The sequence below is a fragment of the Tamandua tetradactyla genome, chromosome 5 (assembly GCF_023851605.1).
Source record: "Tamandua tetradactyla isolate mTamTet1 chromosome 5, mTamTet1.pri, whole genome shotgun sequence".
Lineage (NCBI taxonomy): Eukaryota > Metazoa > Chordata > Mammalia > Pilosa > Myrmecophagidae > Tamandua > Tamandua tetradactyla.
In genome coordinates this window covers 13032102-13053451 of record NC_135331.1, presented here as the reverse complement: position 1 = coordinate 13053451, position 21350 = coordinate 13032102, and the positions used below count along the sequence as shown (strand labels likewise).

General features: G+C 36.6%; 1 protein-coding gene across 5 annotated transcripts in view; it reads left to right on the top strand.

The window, feature by feature from the left end:
• HECTD4 (HECT domain E3 ubiquitin protein ligase 4) overlaps positions 1-21350 on the top strand; it is a 282965-nt gene that overhangs the window by 95663 nt on the left and 165952 nt on the right. For all 5 annotated transcript variants that reach the window (XM_077159888.1, XM_077159886.1, XM_077159887.1 and 2 more), the window contains exons 4-7: positions 2129-2259; positions 5779-5887; positions 6510-6648; positions 11700-11870. In XM_077159888.1, the coding sequence (XP_077016003.1) occupies positions 2129-2259; positions 5779-5887; positions 6510-6648; positions 11700-11870 (550 nt within the window). The remainder of the gene's footprint in view (positions 1-2128; positions 2260-5778; positions 5888-6509; positions 6649-11699; positions 11871-21350) is intronic.

Genomic DNA, 21350 nt, shown 5'->3' with positions numbered 1-21350 from the left:
TCCAGGGTTGAAAGTCTCCTTGGCAACATGGGACATGACTCCCTGGGGATGAAGCCGGCCCTGGCACCGTGGGATCAACATGTCTCCCTGACCAAAAGGGGTAAAAGAAATGTAACAAAATAAGGTAACAGTGGGCAAGAGAGTTCAAATAGAGTCAAGAGGCTATTCTGGAGGCTACTCTTACACAAGTGTCAGCTAGATACCGCAAATTGCCATGGTTTGCCAAACCCAACCAACACCATTCCTGTTAACTCTAAAGAATGCCTAGGGCTCTACCTGAGATTCTACAAAAGTTTCATGCACTAAGATTACTTTCCAGAAACATATAACCTCCCAGTGGTTCCTAGGTCAGGTAAGTTCTGAAACCCAGAGTGGTCAGCCTCTTCAAGAACATCAACTAGTTCCACCCCCCATCCCATTTTGTTGATACCCCTTTTCCAACATGAAAAGTTAGAATGGGTATATCTCAAATATCACTAAAGATTGGGAGAAGGATCAAAGGAGAAAGAGGAGTTACAGCAGAGAAGATAGGCTGTAACAAAAGAATATGACTACTGAATCATATATTGATACTTCTTTTAGTCTCCAGTATCTTGGAGCAGCTAGAAGGAAAAACCTGAAGTTGTGGAACTGTAACCCATACCAAATTTGAAATCTGTTCTATGGATAGCTCCTTCTTACAATGTACTTTGAAATTTATTCCTTTTTTTGTATATATGTTATATTTTATAATAAAAAATGTTTTAAAAGTTAGGGAGGGATTATGACATTCCCACATAAACCAAAGCTTACTGATTTGATCACTACACTATGAGAAATGCGCACATGTATTCTGCAGGTTGAGAAGACAATGGACAGTTGACTAAAGCCTTATGAAAAAATAAAGATCTCTGGTAAAGATAATGGCAGGAGTAAATATAAATGCTAGTACTGTTGTATTTTTAGTTTATAACTCCATTTTTTACTTCCTACAGGATTTAAAAGGCAAATACATAAAATGTAATGATAAATCAATGGTAGATTCACAATATCTAAATATGTAATTTATGACAAAAACCACATGAAAGAGTATAAACACATAGTTTGTATATGACGTTGAAGTTAACTTGGTATCAAAGCAAATGAAATTATTACAGATTTAGGATGTTAAATTTAAGCCCCATGGTAAGCACATATACACAAAAGATCAGAGAATATGTAAACACATAAAGACAGAAAGTAAAGTATACGTTGGTTACCAGGGGTGGAGAGAAGAAGTAAATGGGGAGGTAATGCAAAATGAGTGTAGGGAAAGTTCTAGTAGTCAAAGGTAGTGAGGGTACTGCAACATTGTGAATGTGATCAATCCCACGTAATGATATGCTTGGTAGGTATTGCGATGGGAGTATTTATGTTGTATATATATTTCCACAATTGGAAAAGAAAGAAAGATAAACTAAAGAGAGAAAAACAGTTAAGGGCAATGCATGACACTGAATGATACCTAAGAATGGAGGAGGAAAGGCACAAGAGGACATTTTTGGGAAACAAGAACAAATTGGAATTTAGAATGAAGCTTTATATCAGTGTTAAATTTCTTTTTTTTTATTGCTAAATTTCTTGAATGTGATAACTGCACTTAGCATGATTACACAAGTGAATATCCTTGTTTGTAGAAAAGATGTATAGGAGTATTATTTGTTCAGCGATTATGATGTTTAGAACCTGCTTTCAAATGTTCAGAAATTAGATAGTAGATAGATATAGAAACAAAGAGAGAAAAGATAGAGAAAGAAAGAAAGAAAGGAAGAAAGGAAGACTGAAAGACAAGAAAGGAAGGAAGGATAGGAAGAAAGGAAGGAAAGGTAAAAAGGGCAAAGTGGCAAAATATTAAAATCAGTGGATCTCTGTATTCGGGGGCATGTGTGTATGCTGGAGTTTTTTGAGTGGAGTTTGTGTTATTTTTGTGACTGTCCTATAAGTTTGAAATTATTAAAATTGTATATATGTAATTATATATATGTAGCAAAGATCTTTTTCAATGTATAATATTTTCAGTTTTCTGCACTTTTTGGTGGTAGGGAGACTTATTTTCTTGCCCAAAGGGATAGTCTTGATGTCCTTGTGATTTACCCTCTTACCCTTATAGGCTATTGCTTTTGGAAGGAGGACCTGGATCCCCATCATGTTTGCTTGGAGGCAAACACATAGTATCTTGGGGCTATGAAGACATGTTGCCTGCTCCAGATAGCAACACTGGCTCCAGTTCTGAAAATAAAGGTAATGTAAGGGGTTTACATTTTTACTGTGATTTATACTAAGATTTGAAAGAATAGTTTCCATAATTGTTTTGTGTTCCTTTTAATTAAAGCTTGAGATTCCTTTAATGTGTGTTCATTGTCTTCTTTTATCAATAAAAATGTAAAAGCTGATACTCTGTGAGAGAAGAAAATCGTTTTTAGTTAAATGGTAGGTTTTACTATCAGAAGGAAAAGGTATCATCACACACTCTTGCAGGAGGCATGAATTACTTAAATTGGCTCCTGGGTATTTGAATTTGGGCATGGGAGCTTCAAGTTGACATTTTTTGCCTGATGATAAAGCTTCAGGTCTTGCTACTTGATACTATTTCTTGTTACAATTTTTTGTGTGTGTATTGATGAACCCTTAAGTTCTAAAAGCAAAGAAAGAAAAGGTTCAAGTGAAAATTAATTCATCAGTGTCTCCTTTAAACTACCTGGGCTGGCTTAAATTTTTACACAGTTGCACAGTATTTTATGTCAGTTTATCACACTTATCTCAGTTAAAGTGGCAAAAGCCTTCTTAATTGATCTCCATTTAAGTGATTTTCTGGGTGCATCAGGCATCTCCATTTCCCTGTAAAACATGTTGTGGCACACCAAACCCACAGCCAGTGGGGGATAGTACGTTCTTTTTGACATATCTGCTCATACGCCCACCAGCAAAGTCGCAGGCTGACTGAGAGGTGGCCTTGCTCCCACACTTGTTTGTTATTGTAGTTGGTGGTCTTGCATATCTAATTAAGTACGAACGCAAAAATAATTAAAACTAGGAAATTATTTCTATAAAAATGTTGAATGTTTTAGAAAAACTTAACAAAAGTGAGTCTCTAAGAAATTGGTGTTAATTAGTTGTGGTATCACAGCCTCTTTTGCCCACCCCTTCAGTTTTCATCCTCGATGAGGGCAACCTTCCCAGGTAACAGTAACCTTGTTTGATCTATTCTCCTGATCTAGTTTGCTAGTTGCTGGAATGCGGTATACCAGAAATGGAATGGCATTTAAAAAGGGGAATTTAATGAGTTACTAGTTTACAGTTCTAAGGCCGAGAAGTCTATAGAAATGTCCAATCAAAGGCATCCAGGGAAAGATACCTTGGTTCAAGAAGGCCGATGAAGTTCAGGGTTTCTCTCAAGTGAGAAGGCACATGGTGAACACAGTCACGGTTTCTCTCTCAGCTGGAAGGGCACATGGCAAGCATGGCATCATCTGCTAGCTTTCTCTCCTGGCTTCCTGTTTCATGAAGCTCCCCGGGAGGTGTTTTCCTTCTTCATCTTCAAAGCACTGGCTAGCGGACTCTCTGCTTCGTGGTGCTGCAGCATTCTCTGCTCTCTCTGAATCTCCTTCATTCTCCAGAATGTTTCCTCTTTTATAGGACTCCAGAAAATTATCAAGACCCACCCAAATGGGTGGAGACATGTCACCTAATCCAGTTTAACAGCCACTCTTGATTTAATCACATCTCCACGGAGATGATCTGATTACAGTTTCAAGCATACAGTATCAAATAGGGATTGTTCTGCCTTTACGAAATGGGATTTTGATTAAAACATGGCTTTTCAGGGTCCATACATCCTTTCAAACCAGCACATCTCCCTTCACTCCCACCCCTAGCCTGACCCATACTCAGTGGGCCTTGTGCCTGCATCTAAAGATTAGTGAATGAATGTATATTTGTAAGCTTTAGTTAAGGTATGAAATTAATGTTTGAAAATGACTACCTACTTTAACTGATCTTTTTTTTTTTTTTGAGGAACCAGTAACTATAGGTCCTACTTATCTTGTATTAGTACATTGAATTTTTAAGATAACAACATACTTTGTACTAATTTACATGGTATGGCATTAGATTTCTTCTAATATGACATGCTGCAGTTAGACAAATTCCACTTAAACATAGTGAGTGGAATGATTATGAAAATAAATGCAAAGTTTTATTCATAAACTCTCTTTTTGTAGTAGTAGTCTTCGGAATATGAGTTAGTAAGCCATTTTCTGTCATATATAAAGAGAGATTGTTTCTTTTAGCTTGGGGAAGATAGCTAAGGGGAAATAGTTGCTGTTTTTAAATAGAAGAGTTACTACCCTTTTGTATTATGTTGCTTCAGAAACTAAAATTAGACTCTCTGGATGCAAAATACACTGTAGCAGATTTTCATTTGGTGTGTGTCATTAGTATGTCAATAAATATCATTCTCCATTTATGTAGCACTGACTTTCCTTATACCAGACAGTACCAGGTATATTATCTATATTATCTCATTTAACCATTATAGGACCCCATGAGGTAAATATTATTATTCTCATTTTACAATTGAAAATACTGAAATTCAAAGAGATCCAGGGTCACCTACAACTGTCCTAGGCACTTAAAAGCTTATACTTTTCCTACTGTGCAATTTGTAATAAAAGTATTGTGCTCTTTGTCTTTTCAGGTTAGAATTAGGCATGCTGAAAATTGACTTAGTACATCTACTTTTCAAAAAAAGAAAAAAGTCAAGATGAGTCATGTTCTCCTGCTAATAACTTTTTTTTCTGAAATATTTCATTTTGAAATAATTTCAAATTTACAGGACAGTTGCAAACATAATGGAAGCCCCATACAGAGAACTCCAACAAATCCCTTCCCCAAGAAACACAGATCCACCAATTTTAACATTTTGCCACATAAGATGTATAATCTATCGATCCAACTATCAATCAGTTTTCTAAACATTTCAGAGTAAGTTTTATATATCGTTCTAATTAAACGTAATACTTCCATGCACAATTCCTAAGAACAAGGCTATTCACTTTTGTAACCACCTTACACACAGTTATCAAGTTCAAGAATTTTAACAGTCATAAAAATTTTTCAATCTGTATTCTAGTTTTTCCTTATGTCCCACCCACCAAGGTCCTTTATTTTTCTCCTTCATTGTTAGATCTAGTCCAGGCTCATATGTTGAATTTAATTGTCAATATCTCTCCAGTTCTTGTATTTTTAATTGGGGCAACATATATACAACATAAACTTTCCCATTTTTATAACTCCCAAGCATAATATTCTGTGGGGTTAATCACATTCACAATGTTTTGCTATCCTTACCACCATCAGTACCAGAACTTTCCATCACCCCAAACAGAAACCCTATACTCATTTATATCAAATCCCTACCCCCCAACCCACTGCCCCTGGTAATCTGTACTTTACTTCCTGTCCTTATTGGTTTCCATAGTCTAGCTGCTTCATATAAGTGTAATCATACCATGTCTGTCCCTTAAATAACTAGTTTTTACCTCTTTCTTGATTTTGGTGGCCAGTCCCACATGAATTTTGGTTGGTTTATTTGGGCTATCTTCCCCAGTAGTCACATTAAAGTTCTTATTTTAAAAGTGAGAGATTATCTCTCACTCAGCCTCTTAATATTTTTTTATTTTTCATTAGAAAAAGCATTTTGTAATTGTAATTTTATTTGAAAAAGCATGTATATGGTTTACTTGTGAAAAACTATTTCAGATGCTGACTTGGGACGCTGTCTCACAGCAGATGGTCTTTACCTGTATACCACTAACTCAGTTGGAAGAGGAGTAAGCAAATTGGGGTCTGGATTACATGGTACTCTCAGGTCAGTTGCGTGGAACTTGCTGAATGATCTGGCAAGACCATTTTCCTGTCATATTAATTTCTGTGAAGATGTCAACTGGGGGTACATACTGACTCCCTATAGATTAGTAACTAAATAACAGGTCTGCATAAATTCAAATGATTACTGTTCCCTTCCCTTCTCTTGTTCTCTTAATTCATTTTAGCTTTGTTTTGACTCTGATAGAGTCAAAACCAGAAATTCCTCTTATAATCAGGATTTGTGTAACAATATCAGTGATTTCTTCTTGTTGATGAATGGAAATTTTTCTAGTTGAATCTCTTTGTACTTGTATTTAACATTGGATTAGCAGTGATTTTCATTGAGGTATGATATCTATGAATTGCTGCCAAAAGAAAATCAGTTTGAGATCTTGGTATATATTTGATTAAACCTTTTCCCTTTCTAATTAGTAGTGAAAAATTAATATTTGTGTGATTGTCATCTGCAAAATCAATGCAATATATTCACTCTCTTTTAGATATTTTACGTACTTTAGTCATTATTAAAAATTGGATAGAAAATGTTTGTGTCTTTTTCAGCTTTGAGTAGGGTTTTAGACAAAGCCATGTACTCACAGCCTGTGTACCTTTCTTTTCCACAGAGGTTTTGTATATTGCCGTAATGAGGAGCTGGAAGCAGGATGGGTTGCTTTTGGCAGCGGCAGTCTTCTCCACCGGCCTGTCTCTTTTGATAATAAGCCTCACTCCCTTTTCCAGGTCATTGACCAGAATACTCTTCAGGTAATCCAAGGCATTGCCTTTCATATTCTGAATACAGTAAGAAAAGTTCCTGACATCTTCAGAAGTAATGCAGCTACTATATTTTCCTGCCAGAGTTGCATCCTTTTAATTTTCATAGTTTTGGTGTTCTCTTTATTTTGCTAATATCTTAGAGTTTTCACATATGAACTGAGTGAATATGCTCTATAAGAGTTACTAAGGCCAACAACAAGCTTTTTTTATTATGATTTTTTAAAAAGACAAACATTTCAGAGAATCAAAGATGGCATAAATACGAGCTTTTTAGAAAGTTTTTCATTTTACTAAGCCCTATTTTGGTAAGGCATTATTTCCTGTTCAGTTTGTTCTAAACAGCCTTTCTGCAAGATAGGCAACTTTTTTTTTTAATATTGTTATTGAGAAGTCTTCACACACATACAATCCATCCATAGTGTACAGTCTGTGGCTCACAACATCATCACATGGTTGTATATTCATCACCTTGATCATTTTTAGAACATTTACATCACTCCAGAAAAAGAAAGAAAAAGAAAAACGAAAAATCTCATACATCCCATACCCTTTACCCTTCCTCTCATTGACCACTAGTATTTCAATCTACCCATTTTTTTTACCTTTTATTCCTCCCCATTAGTTATGTATTTTTATTCTTTTTTTTTTTTTTTTAACTTATCTGTCCATTCCCTGGTATTCTAGTTTGAAAGTTGCTGGAATGTCATATACCAGAAATGGAACAGCTTTTAAAAAGAGGAATTTATTAGGTTGCCAGTTTATAGCTCTAAGTCTGTGAAAATGTCCAAATTAAGGCATCCATGGAAAGATACCCTGTTTCAAGAAGGTCATTGATGTTCAAGGTTTCTCTCTTAGCTGGAAAAGCACATGGCAACCTCTACTAGCTTTCTCTCCAGGAATCTTTGATGGCTTCCCAGGGACTCTGTCCATTCTTTTGACTCCGTGGGTTCTTGTAGCTCTCTGTTTCTGAAGCTTTTTTCAAAATGGTTCACTCTTAAAGGGCTCCAGTAAGTAACCCCACCTTGAATGGGTATAGACACATCTCCAGGGAAACCATCTAATTAAAAGTTACCACCCACAATTAGGTGGATCATATCTCCATGGAAACAATACAAAAAGATTCCACCCTGCAATATTGAATGAGAATTAAAGGACATAGCTTTCCTGGAGTACATAACAGATTCAAATCAGCACATCTGGATAAAAGGAGCATCAGACACAAGGTTCTCACAATCACATAGTCACATTGTAAAAGCTGTGTAGTTAGACAGTCAATTATCTTAAAGAATCAAGGCTTCTAGAACACAGTTGAACGGTTTCAGGTACTTACCTCCAGCCACTCTAATATACCATAAACTAAAAAGGGTTATCTATATAATACATAAGAGTAACCTCCCTCCACCTCTCGGCTCTGTTTGAAATCTCTCAGCCACTGAAATTTTATTTTGTCTCATTTCTCTCTTTCCTCTTTTGGTCAAGAAGTCTTTCTCAATCCCATGATGCGGGGTCCTGGCTCATTCCTAGAGTCTTGTTCCACTTTGCCAGAGAGGTTTACACCCCTGGGAGTCATGTCCCATGTAGCGGGGAGGGCAGTGAGTTTACCTGCTGAGTTGGCTTAGAGAGAGAGGCCACATCTGAGTAATCCAAGAGGTTCTCTAGGGGTGACTCTTAGGCATAATTATAAGCAGGTTTAGTTTCTTCTTTATAAGAATACGTTTCATAAGGTTGAGCCCCAAGATCGAGAGTTCAGCCTTACTGAATTGGTTGTCCCTACTGATTGTGAGAATACCAAGAAGTCCCCAGATGGGGAAGTTGAACATTTCCTCCATTCGTCCTAGTCCCCCAAGGGGACTTTGCAAATTTTTTTTATTCTCTGAGGATAGGCAACTTTGAAATGACTCTAGATTTAAATTATAATATGTTATGAATTAAGAGCTCATCTTTAGTGCACTCATAGCACTTTATTGCAGCACTGGTGTTTGCCTCTACCAGCTTGAGGCTTGGATCCTGTCTTATTCATCTTTACTTTTATTTAAATTTTTATTCTGGTAATATATATGCAACCTAAAATTTATCACTTTATCCACTTTCAGATATATAATTCAATGGTGCTAATTACATTCATGTTGTTGTGCCACCATTGTTATCAACCATTACCAAAGCATTTCTATTACCCCAAACAGAAACTCTATGCCAATTAAACATTCACCCTCGTTCTCCATTCCCACCCATGTCTTTTTTCATTTTCGCATCCCTAGAATATAACACAAAACACAATGCCCTAACAGAGTTCATTTGTATGAACTTTAAAATTTTTTGTTGTATTAGCATATACAATATAAAATTTCCCATTATAAACCTCTTTCATGTGTAAAATTCATTGATATCAATTAAATTCATAATTTTGTGCTCCTGTTACCACCAACCATTACCGAAACTTCTCTATCATTCTAAACAGAAATTCATACCCATTAAGCGTTAACTTCCCCTAACTCCTCTCCCAATCCAGGCACTGGTAACCTTTTATCTACTTTCTGTCTATATGAATTTGCATATTCTAGGTATTTCATATAAATGGAATGATAAAATATTTACCCTTTTCTGCCTGGCTTATTTCACTCTGCATGATATTTTCAACATTAATCCATGTCATATTATGGCTGAGTAATATTCCACTGTATGGCTGTATCACATTTTGTTTATCCATTCATCTTTTGTTGGACTCTTGGGCTGTGTCCACCATTTGGGTGTTGTGAATTAAGCTATTATGAACATTGGTTTACAAATATCTGTTCAATTCTCTGCTTTCAATTTGGCTATATACCTAGAAATGGGATTTACAGGTCATATGGTAATTCAGTATTTAAATTTCTGAGGAACTGCCATACTGTTTCTAACTGTGGCTGCTCTACTTTACATTTCCACCAACAGTTCCCACCATTTATCTGTCCTCATCCTCACCAGCACTTATAATTTTCAGTTTTTTTAAAAAATTATGGACTTTTAGTGGATGCAATGCGGTGTAAGACATAGAGTACTTGATTAATAATGATAACAATAATAGGAACTACAGTTTATCAAAGTCTCTGTGCTAAGCCTGGCCTAGGTAATTTACATATTCCCCTTTTCCTACCTATGAGGTGTAATTATTGAAGGCTCATCTTACAGATAAAGCAGTTGAGGATAGGCACATTGTAAGTAATCAGTAAGTGTTTATAGTTGAATGAATGTAGATCAGAGTGATTAAGTAACTTGTCCAAGGTATCACAGTCAATAATAACCAATAAGAAGCATAACTTGAGCTTATAGTTCTCAGCCTTAGGATTTGAGCTCTTTATATTACAATTCCCTGCCCTCAACCAAGTTGAACTGAATGGTGAGAGTTAAGAATTAAATGGGATGTTTAATCTCTTTTTGTCTGTCACTCAACTATCCCTTTTCTAGAGAACAGGGTCTGAGTCTTGTCAACATTGAATCTCCAGAGCACATAGTAGGTGCTCAATATTGTTGGTTAATAAAATTAATGAATTAACAAGATGCCCAAGGAACTTCATTTTTTGTTGCTGAAGTAGACAGATGAGAAATATCTCATATTTATTTGAATTAGAAGTTGTAGGCTAGGGAATTAAAAAGATGTTAAATAACAGAACATGGTTTACTTTTGAAACAATGTGTTTGTGTCACTTTTCTCTATGTTATTGCAAAAAATTCAACAGTGTCCAAGAAAACCGTGATGTAGGTCACTTACCTAGATATGTGCATTGGAAGCAATTGAGGGGGCAGCTTAGGCCAATCAATAGCTATAGACTTTTTAGATTTCCTGGCACCTACAAATTCAAACTATGGTTACACATCTAAGGAGTTTTTACTTTTGAAGCAGACAAAAGAAGTCTAGTAAAAGTTCATATGGAATGAACTGAGGGGTCAAAGTGTCTTTAGGAGAACTTGTGACTCATCCACAAAGATGGAATAGCTGAATATCGTTCTTCAGTGCTGAAGGCATCTGACCTTCTTATTTTAATAATAAGTTTTGGGTTTTCAGCTCTTCTACTACTCCTGGATTTATTTAAAAAAAAAAAAAAAGCTAGTCAGCAGTTTCCTTAATTCTCATTTTCCCTTATTTTCAGTGCTGACCTCTAGCAGTAGAAATTAGTACGTTACTACCAATTTAATGTGAAATGATGTGAAGTTTAATTCATTATGCTGACACTGAAGAATATTTAGTATAGAAACACATGTTGTCTTGCCTAATATAAAAGACCGATACTTGTTTTTCCCTTGATGGACTTGATGAATTTCAGTAAGCCCTCACGTGCTAAGTTAGGGTATTTCGTGTGCCTTCATTTTTTCTTTCTTTTTTCTCCTTCCCCTATTATCTCTTTCCTGCTCTCCCTCTTGCCTTCCACCTGCCCTCCTTTTCCCCCTTTTCTCTGTATTTATTAAACAGCTTTGAGTTATTCTGTAATGTAGGTGCTGGGGATATAAAGATGAATAGGGAAGTTTCAGGAAGAGCTAGTGCCTGAAAACTTTGTATTTAAAAAAAATGTTAGCTAAAACACACAGGCATAGTAGGTTGAAAGTGTTTAATAAATTCTTTTTCAGATTAAAAATGTAATTTGAAGTAATCTGTAGAATTCTTTTATCTCTTGTATGGCTATTCATATTTATTTCACTGTTCAGTATATGAACTTATATATATGTGTGTGTATGTATTTTGTTTTTTTGCATGGGCAGGCACCGGGAAGTGAACCCAGGTCTCCGGCATGACAGGCAAGAATTCTGCCTGCTGAGCCACAGTGGCCTGAACTTTTATATTTTTGCCATATAATTTTCGCATGTTATTCTTAGAGATAAATGTGAGTTTTTCTTTTGACCAGGAATCTTAGTAAAATTTTACCCTGGAATTTAATAGCATTAATCATGAGCTGATGAAATTATTCAGTGCTTTGCAGATCACACTGATGAAATTTTTTGTTTCTTTGTTTTGTTTTGGCATGGGCAGGCTCCACTGATGAGATTTTATTCCCTTTCTTGTGCAGGTGTGTCAGGTGGTGCCAATGCCAGCCAATCATCTTCCTGTTGGCAGCACCATGAGCACCGTGCACCTTTCTTCAGATGGTACTTACTTCTATTGGATCTGGTCTCCTGCCAGCCTGAATGAGAAAACACCTAAAGGACATTCTGTCTTTATGGACATTTTTGAACTTGTGGTAAGTTTAACTTTCTCATTTTATGTCATTGCAGAAATGTTTCTATTTGCTTTTTCTTTGTATCAGTATATAAGTGACTTAAGAACTTTGCAGGATGTGCTGTGTATTCGCTGTTTCTTTAAAACTGATTTTTCCCTTGGATGTCTTTGAAGGTTTGTTTGTTGGGAGTTCTGTGACACAAATAGTGCCCAGCTTTCTGAAAGCTAATGTGGCATTGAAAAGGAGATGGCATTAATATGTAGACAGTAGGGTATTTAAGTTGAAATGCTCAAGGGACAATTGGAAATGTGTGATTAAACTACAAGAGCAAGAAAGGGTTTTATAGGTAGAAAATGGAAATCTCTAAGAGAGATGACAATTAAAATTAGGAGGGGACACTCATTCATGAGATATTAGCTGAGTGCCAACTGTGTGCTGGGCCAGTGTTAGGACTACAGTAATGGATGAGGCAGATAGGGTCCTTGCTCAAGTGGAGCTTAAATTCTGGCTGATGGGTAGGTTAGAGTGGTGGAGAGGCAAAAAATTAACCATAAACAAGTGGACAATTTTAAGTAATAAAGGAAAAGTAGTAGTTGACCAGATGAAGAAGTTGGGGAGTAGGGGAGGAAAGAACATTCTAGCAAGAGCAGACTACACATGCTGCGTGGCAAGAGGAAATATGAGTGTCTTAGAAAATAAAAGAGGGTCAGAGTGCCTGGAATACAGAGAGAGAAGGAGAGCTTGGGGTGAGAAGAGACTGGGAACTAAGGTAAGATCAGTCTGGGTCTGCACTGTCCAGTGCAGCAGCCACCACCCATGTGTAACTGTTTCAATTTAAATGTAAACTAATCTAGTTCAGTTCACAATTCAGTATCTCACTTGTACAAGCCACATTTCCGGTGTTCAGTAACCACATGTGGGTTACTGAACAGTGAAAATCAGGAGTGTTTCCAGCATTGCAGAAAATTCTTTCGGATAGTACTGATCTATATAGGATTTAGCCAAAACTAAAAGAACATGTTCAGGGGAATCCTGAGAGGAAGTAAGATGATATACCCCATCCAGTCTTAGAGAGTCTTAGGTACTAGAGACATCTGGTATGGTGGAAAGCCATTGAGAGACAAGGGTTGTAGATTGTAACTTTCTATAGGTGTGGTCATCCCCTTCCTGGTGCGCACAGCTCTTACCATCAGAGTCTGTCTACCAGGGAAAAGACTAGATGTTCATTTTCTGAAGAAACTGAGTGACCCTGGAGAAAAGATCTCTACATACTGAGGTTTGTAGAGATGTTTGAGGTTCATCTAAGGGAAAGGCTTGCTCCCCAGTGAATCATTTATGAATAAAGTCTTCCAGTAAGCACGCCTCAACCATGTCCACAGAATTCCAAATTAGTACTGAACTATTCCAGATTAGTACTGAACTGTTAAAAAAGAGCAGAGAAAAAAAACAAAGATTTTTGAGGATATGTGTAGGGGAGGGAGGAGAATTGCTAAAATATTGCTAAATGTTGAAGCCAGGTGATGGGTGCATGGGGAGCTCATTATGCTATTTTCTCTTCTATTGTATACACTTAAAATTTTTCTTAATAAAATGTCTTAAAAATTAAAAGAGAGCAGACAACCAAGGGTCGCTAGACAAATGAGGAGAGCTTCGAATATGAAAATTAAAAATAAATTGAAATCAAAAGCAACAGCTAGTAGACAGAACAGAATAAACTTTGCAAACACTGATTAATCTATGAGCTATGAGAAGATATTTCATTCTTAAAACAGAACAGAATGTCCTAAAAAAGAAACTATTGGAGAATCAGAAAGAACTCCTAGAATGAAAACTGTGGTTATCAATATTTTAAGTATAAATAAAAGGGTTAAAAGATAAAAAGGGATTTCCCAGAAAGTAGGACAAAAGGATACAGCTTCCGAGTACAATGCAAGTGCATATAGAAACATTTATTTCAAAAAGTAGAAGTCACACCTCATTTAAGCAAATGTCTAATTTAAAGTGTTGAAATCTTATGTATGCATAATTAGCAAATATAAAATTTATAAAGATACATAACCTTACATGCATATTTTATATGCTATCCACAGCAAATAAGTAACTAGGAAATCTGAGGTTTTAAAAATTTAGTTATAAAAGTCCTATTTTGAAAAACTTCAAAAGCTGAGAACTATTCAAACTGGGATAAACCAGATACTCTGTTACAACTACTTTTAATAGCAAGGATGGTATTTCTGAATACAGTTCTGATTTCTCATTCTGATGCCTAAAGTGTTAGGCTTCTGCTCACTGTCATGAAATCAAAGGGAAGGAATTTGATAGACAAAGGTGGCAAATCTGTGAGCACGTCCGGTACACGCACACACGGCAAAAGGAGCCCTGAGCGACCCTATCTTGTTCCCTTATCCGGAAACATGCATTTGGGTTGTAATACTGCGGGATAAGCAGCCACCTACATTGCTGATTTTCTCCTGGGTCCGGTTCGCCTCTGCAATTCAGGGGTATCAGTGATAATGCTGAAGCCCCTCCCTTTGCTTCAAAATCTCTTTTATACTTGACCCGTGAAACTGTGGTGATGATGATGATGAAAATGATGATGATGATGATGGTGATGATGTGGCTTTTTTACAGGTTGTAAGGACAGGATCACATAACTTAATATACGTGCTTGGTATTTATCAAGCAAGCAGTCCTCCATAACAGTTATTCTTATCCTTATCGATAACATTATTATTATCACAAAAGAAAAAAATTTTCTCCATGACAGTTTTGTCTGTCCAAAGCCTTATTTTGAGCCTGGCCTGGTTGGCATATACTTTTGTTGATCCCAAAGATGTGTGGCTTCTAAAGTTATCTATGACTTCCTTAAATGTTAGAACTTAAAACATTAGCTAGTTATCCCTAGAAAAGATAAATAGTGGTGGCTTTTGTTTTCCTCTTTATAGTTTTCTGTTTTTCTCAGATTTCCTAGTGTAACCATCTATTAGTTTTATAGTCAGAAAAAAAAAACATTAATAAAAATTTGGTATCTTGAACACCAGTACTTTTCCATTGTGTTATTGTTCATGAAACAATCAGCTTAGTTTGAGCTACAAAACAGGCCTCTTGGCACCTAGCATTGAGGGACAACTAAAGCATTGAAGCATGACAAAAATAAGTGGCAATCAAAGAGTGGGATCCAATTAGCTGTACTTGTCTCTGAAAATAATTTCTTTGTTAACTTAGAATAGAATTAGAACTGATCATTATAAAAGGTAGACTATAGAAATATAGTTAGGAATATGATGTAAAGAAATAGAAAATACCCTGCTTTACTTAAATTAAACTATTATAAAAAATGACATCTAACTGTTGGATCACAGAATTTCTCTTATTTGGGGGCTATTTCAGTTATCTACTGCTGCTTAACAAACCACCTCAAAATTTAGTAACTTCAAGCAACAATGATTCTTGCGTTGATTGGGCTTAGCTGGATGGTTCTTCACCTCTTCATGGTGAATTCAGCTGGGAGCTTAATGGGGCTGTGAGAGTCAAGATGGTTTCTTTTCTTATAGCATCTCTCCCCTTGTGGCCTCCCACTTTCCAGTAGTCTGGGTTGAACCTCTTGATAGCATGGCAGCTGGCTTTCAGGAGGGGGCTCTCTCTCTCTCTCTCTCTTTTTTTTTTTTTTTTGCTTTTTCTTATAGTACAAGATATATACAAAGCAAAGAAAGAACAAAGCAATAGTTTTCAAAGAACTCTTTAACTAGTAGTTACAGGACAGATCCCAGAGTTTGTCATGGACTACCATACCATCATCTCAGGTTTTTACTTCCAGCTTCTCCAGAACACTGGGTGTTAGAAGGAATAAATATTTTTTTATTTATCATCACAAATATTCTTGTATATATAACATGTATACAAAAAAGCAATAAATTTCAAAGCACATCGCAGCAATTGGTTATAGAATAGATTTGAGTTTTGGATGGGTTACAATTCCACAGGTATAGGTTTTTGCTCCTAGGTGCTCTAGGATACTGAAGACTAAAAGAAATATAGTTTAATGATTCAGTAATCATGCTCGTTTGTTAAACCCTACCTTCTCTGTATAACTCTACCATCACCTTTGGTCTTTCTGTCCCATTCTTTAGGGGTATTTGGGCTATGTCCACTCTAACTTTTTCATGTTAGAAGGGGCTGTCGATAATATGTGTTAGGGAGATGGAACGAGCTGATGTTCTAGAGACACTGGCCCCTCTAGATTCTAGGACCTCTCTGGTCCGGTGACCCATCTGGAGGTAGTAGGTATCTGGAAAGTTACCCTAGTGCATGGAACCTTTGTAGAATCTTACATACAAGGATTAAATCCTTGGTATTATTTAGAATTGGCTGAAATGGTTTTGGTTGGGGTTTGGAAAGTTATGATAGCTAGCCATGTCTAACTGAAACTTATTTAAGAGTGATCTCTAGAGTAGCGTTTTGACTCCATTTGACCTCTCTCAGTCACTGATACCTTATTTGTTACACTTCTTCTCCCCTATTTTGGTCAGGATGGCATTGTTGATCCCATGGTGCCATGGTCAGACTCATCCCTGGAAGTCATCTCCCACGCCACCAGGGAGACTTTCACCCCTGCATGTCATGTACCACATGGAAGGGAGGGGAGGGCAATGATTTCACTTGCAGAGTTGGGCTTAGAAAGAATGAGGCCATATCTGAGCAACAAAAGAGGTCCTCCTATAGGTAGGCTAAGCTTCTCTGCTGTGTACATAAGCTTTACAAGAATAAGCCTCAAGATCAAGGGCTTGCCATATTGAGTTGGTTGTCCCTAATGTTTGACACAGTATCAGGGGTTTCTCCAGCAGTAAAGTTTAATAGTTACATATTTTTTCCTCCCATCCCTCAAGGGACCTTGTCAATACTTTTTGATTATCTGCTTCATATATTCAAGGATGTATCCAGACATTCATTAAGCTATACAGGACTGAAGGCCCTCTTTCTTATTCTGGGCTTCCTGCATTTCAGTTGTTTAAATGAGCTATCCATCTATCCAGAGTGGTTGAGTTAGATTATGTGCTACAGATAATTTAGATTCTAGACAAAATAAACCTTTCTTCCCTTGTTCTCAAAGAGTAGGTGAGGTTCTACAATATAGACATTGTCTTCCTCACCCCTGTGTTCTGAATTACATCAGTCCCAACCTGATCAGCTTCATTCTTATCTCTAAATAATGTTGACTATAAAAGTGGTGATAGTGAACATCCTTGTCTTGTTCCTGATCTTAGGGGAAAAGTTTTCAGTTTTTCCATATTGAGGATGATATTAGCTGTGGGTTTTTCATATATTCCCTTTATCATTTTAAGGAAGTTCCCTTCTTTTTCTATCCATTATAGTGTTTTCAACAGGAAAGGATGTTGAATTTTGTCAAATGCCTTTTCTGCATCAATCGAGATGATCATGTGGTTTTTCTGCTTTGATACGGTGTATTACATTAATTGATTCTCTTATGTTGAGCCATCCTTGCATACCTGGGATGAATCCTACTTCTTCATGAAGTATAATTCTTTTAATGTGTTGCTGGATTCGATTTGCTAGAATTTTGTTGAGGATTTTTGCATCTATATTCATTAGAGAGATTGGTCTGTAGTTTTCTTTTTTTGTAGTATCTTTGTCTGGCTTTGGTATGAGGGTGATGTTTGCTTTGTAGAATGAGTTAGGTAGCTTTCCTTCCTCTTCAATTTGTTTTGAAGAGTTTGAGCAGGATTGGGACTAATTCTTTCTTGAATGTTTGGTAGAATTCACATGTGAAGCCATCTGGTCCTGGACTTCTCTTTTTGGGGAACTTCTTGATGACTCATTCAATTTCTTTACTTGTGATTGGTTTGTTGAGGTCGTCTATTTCTTCTCGAGTTAAAGTTGGTTGTGTATGCCTTTCTAGGAAGTTGTCCATTTCATCTACATTGTTGTATTTATTAGCATAAAGTTGTTCATAGTATCCTGTCATTACTTCCTTTATTTCTGTGGGGTCAGTGGTTATGTCTCCTCTTCCATTTCTGATCTTATTTATTTGCATCCTCTCTCTTCTTCTTTTTGTCAATCTTGCTAAGGGTTCATCAATCTTGTTGATTTTCTCATAAAACCAGCTTCTGGTTTTATTGATTTTCTCAATTGTTTTCATGTTTTCAACTTCATTTATTTCTGCTCTAATCTTCATTATTTCTTTCCTTTTGCTTGCTTTGGGGTTAGTTTGCTGTTCTTTCTCCAGTTCTTCCAAGTGGACAGTTAATTCCCGAATTTTTGCCCTGTCTTCTTTTTTGATAAAGGCATTTAGGGCAATAAATTTCTCTCTTTGCTGCATCCCATAAGTTTTGATATGTTGTGTTTTCATTTTCATTTGCCTCGAGATATTTACTGATTTCTCTTGTAATTTCTTCCTTGACCCACTGGTTGTTTAAGAGTGTGTTGTTGAGCCTCCACATATTTGTGAATTTTCTGGCACTCTGCCTATTGTTGATTTCCAACTTCATTCCTTTGTAATCTGAGAAAGCGTTTTTGTATGATTTCAATCTTTTTAAATTTATTGAGACTTGCTTTGTGACCCAGCATATGGTTTGTCCTTGAGCATGATCATGAGCACTTGAGAAAAAGGTGTATCCTGCTGTTGTGGGGTGTAATGTCCTATAAATGTCTGTTAAGTCTAGCGCATTTATTGTATTATTCAGATTCTCTGTTTCTTTATTGATCCTCTATCTAGATGTTCTGTTCATTGATGAGAGTGGTGAATTGAAGTCTCCAACTATTTTGGTAGATGTGTCTATTTCCCTTTTCAGTGTTCGCCGCATGTATTTTGGAGCATTCTGGTTTGGTGCATAAATATTTATGATTGTTATGTCTGCATGCTGAATTGTTCCTTTTTTTTTTTGGCTTTTCAAAAGGGGAATTTAATAAGTTGCTCGTTTACAGTTCTAAGGCTGAGAAAATGTCCCAATTAAAACAAGTCTATAGAAATGTCTAATCAAAGGCATCCAGGGAAAGATACCTTGGTTCAAGAAGGCCGATGAAGTTCAGGGTTTCTCTCTCAAGTGAGAAGGCACATGGCGAACACAGTCAGGGCTTCTCTCTCGGCTGGACAGACACATGGAGAATACGGTGTCGTCTGCTAGCTTGGTCTCCTGGCTTCCTGTTTCATGAAGCTCCCCAGGAGGCGTTTTCCTTCTTCATCTCCAAAGGTCGCTGGCTGGTGGGCTCTCTGCTTCATGGTGCTGCAGCATTCTCTGCTCTCTCTCTGAGTCTCTGAATTGTTCCTTTTGTTCATACACAGTGTGCTTCTTTGTCTCTTTTAACTGTTTTACATTTGAAGTCTAATTTGTTGGATATTAGTATAGCTACTCCTGCTCTTTTCTGATTATTATTTGCATGAAATATCTTTTCCCAACCTTTCACTTTCAACCTATGCTTATCCTTGGGTCTAAGATGTGTTTCCTGTAGACATTATATAGATGATCCTGTTTATTAATCCATTCTGCCAGTCTGTGCCTTTGACTGGGGAGTTTAATCCATTAACATTTAGTGTTATTACTGTACAGGTAGTACTTTTTTCTACCATTTTGCCTTTTGGATTTTATATCTCATATCTAATTTTCCTTCTTTTTACCTTTAGTCATAGTCATCTTTTCTACACTCTTCTCCACACCTCTCTGTTCTGTCTTTTTGTATCTGTCTCTAGTGCTCCCTTTAGTATTTCTTGCAGAGCTGGTCTCTTGGTCACAAATTCTCTCAGTGATTTTTTGTCTGAAAATGTTTTAATTTCTCCCTCATTTTTTGTTTGTTTGTTTAGCTTTAAAAGGGGTAATTTATTAAGGTGCAAATTTACAATTCTAAAGCTGTAAAAATGTCCAAATTAAAGCAAGGCTATAGGAAGTTCAATCTAAGGCATTGAGAGAACCATGACTTTTTGATATTCTCTTTACTTCTGTCTATGCTTGAAATATAATGGAAAGTTTTTTTTTATCACAAAATTATTGTTTCATTTATTGATGAATAAAATGAAGTTCTTTCTTATGATTAAATGCCACACATCAATTAAATGAATGATCTATTGATTTGAGCAATAATTTCGGACAGATACAGGATGAAGTATGCAATTTGTGGCATCATCAACATAGCAACATAAACAGTTACTGAAAATCTCTCCGCAGAGTTTCAGTGTTAAAAAAGAACAATTCTGATCTGTTCAGAAATCTGGAGGAGGATATGGACTAATGAGAGAATCTACAAATCCTGATTGAAGTAGAAGAATATAAAGTAGGAGATTTCTTTCCTGGACACTAGTCCTCTCTCCTCCTCCTCACTCAGTCACACAGTTTGGGATAGACAGAGAAACTACAGCTGGGACCACTCCCTCTGGGAACACAGAATATGTTCTCTCTCACAGCAGTAGGATAGATCCTCACCTATTGGAGAGCTGGGATTGGGAGAGAACATTTCAAGTCCCAGGTCAGAGAGAGACAATCTGAGAAAATGTGTACAGAAGCTGCATTTTCAGTCCTAGGTTTGAATGTCCTCACCCCACTCCTGTGAGAAGCAGCAGTGAGAGATCTGCTCCCTGAATGGGGAAGGCTAAGGACTGGGACAACTGAGGGTATACTCCAACACATATAAATTGGAGGACACATACCCATGTTGAGGCAGATTTTGCTGAAAAAAAGAGAGAAATAATACCTGCAGTCAGCCTGACTTAATGAGGTGCAGCCTGTGCTCTGAAGACACACAGCTATGAGGATGGTAATGTCACTGAATAGGGAGGTACAAGGGTAGTTAAGTGGTAGAATGGAAAGTTTTTTTAAAATAAAATTTTTTTAAACTAGCCAGCGTAGGTCTAAGTCTAAGCCTCTGCATGTGAACAAAATGAAAATTAGGAAGTGAAGTTTGGAGTTGAAGGTTTAGGGATGGGGCTCTCTTATTCGAACTTCATAGAAAGCCCCAGTAAAGGTGTTTGACAAATTAAAATTGCAAGGATTCCTCTAAATGTACCAGTAGTCTTGAGGTCTCTTCATGATTTTCCCAGCCTGTGTCCCGAGGGTGCTGTTCTTCTTTTTTTTTTTTTTAAATATTAAGTACCATCTATTTTCAGCACACTGCAGTAATTACATTCTTTTGTTCTTCCTCATGGAAAAACATTTTTTAAATTTGTACATTTAGTCACTATCATTATACACTATAGGCATTCCTAGATTACACCATCTCAATCTTTATCGTCTATCTTTCTTTGAGATTTCATTTATGCCCCAGCCCTCCTCCCTTTATCATTTTCATATGCAGCTTCATTCAGTGTTTTAACATAATTGTATTACAGTTAGGTAATATTGTGCTGTCCATTTCTGAGTTTTTATATTCAGTCCTGTTGCACAATCTGTATCCCTTCAGCTCCAATCACCCAATATCTTACCCTATTTCTATCTCCTGATGGTCTCTGTTACCAAGGAAATATTCCAAGTTTATTCACTAATGTCAGTTCATATC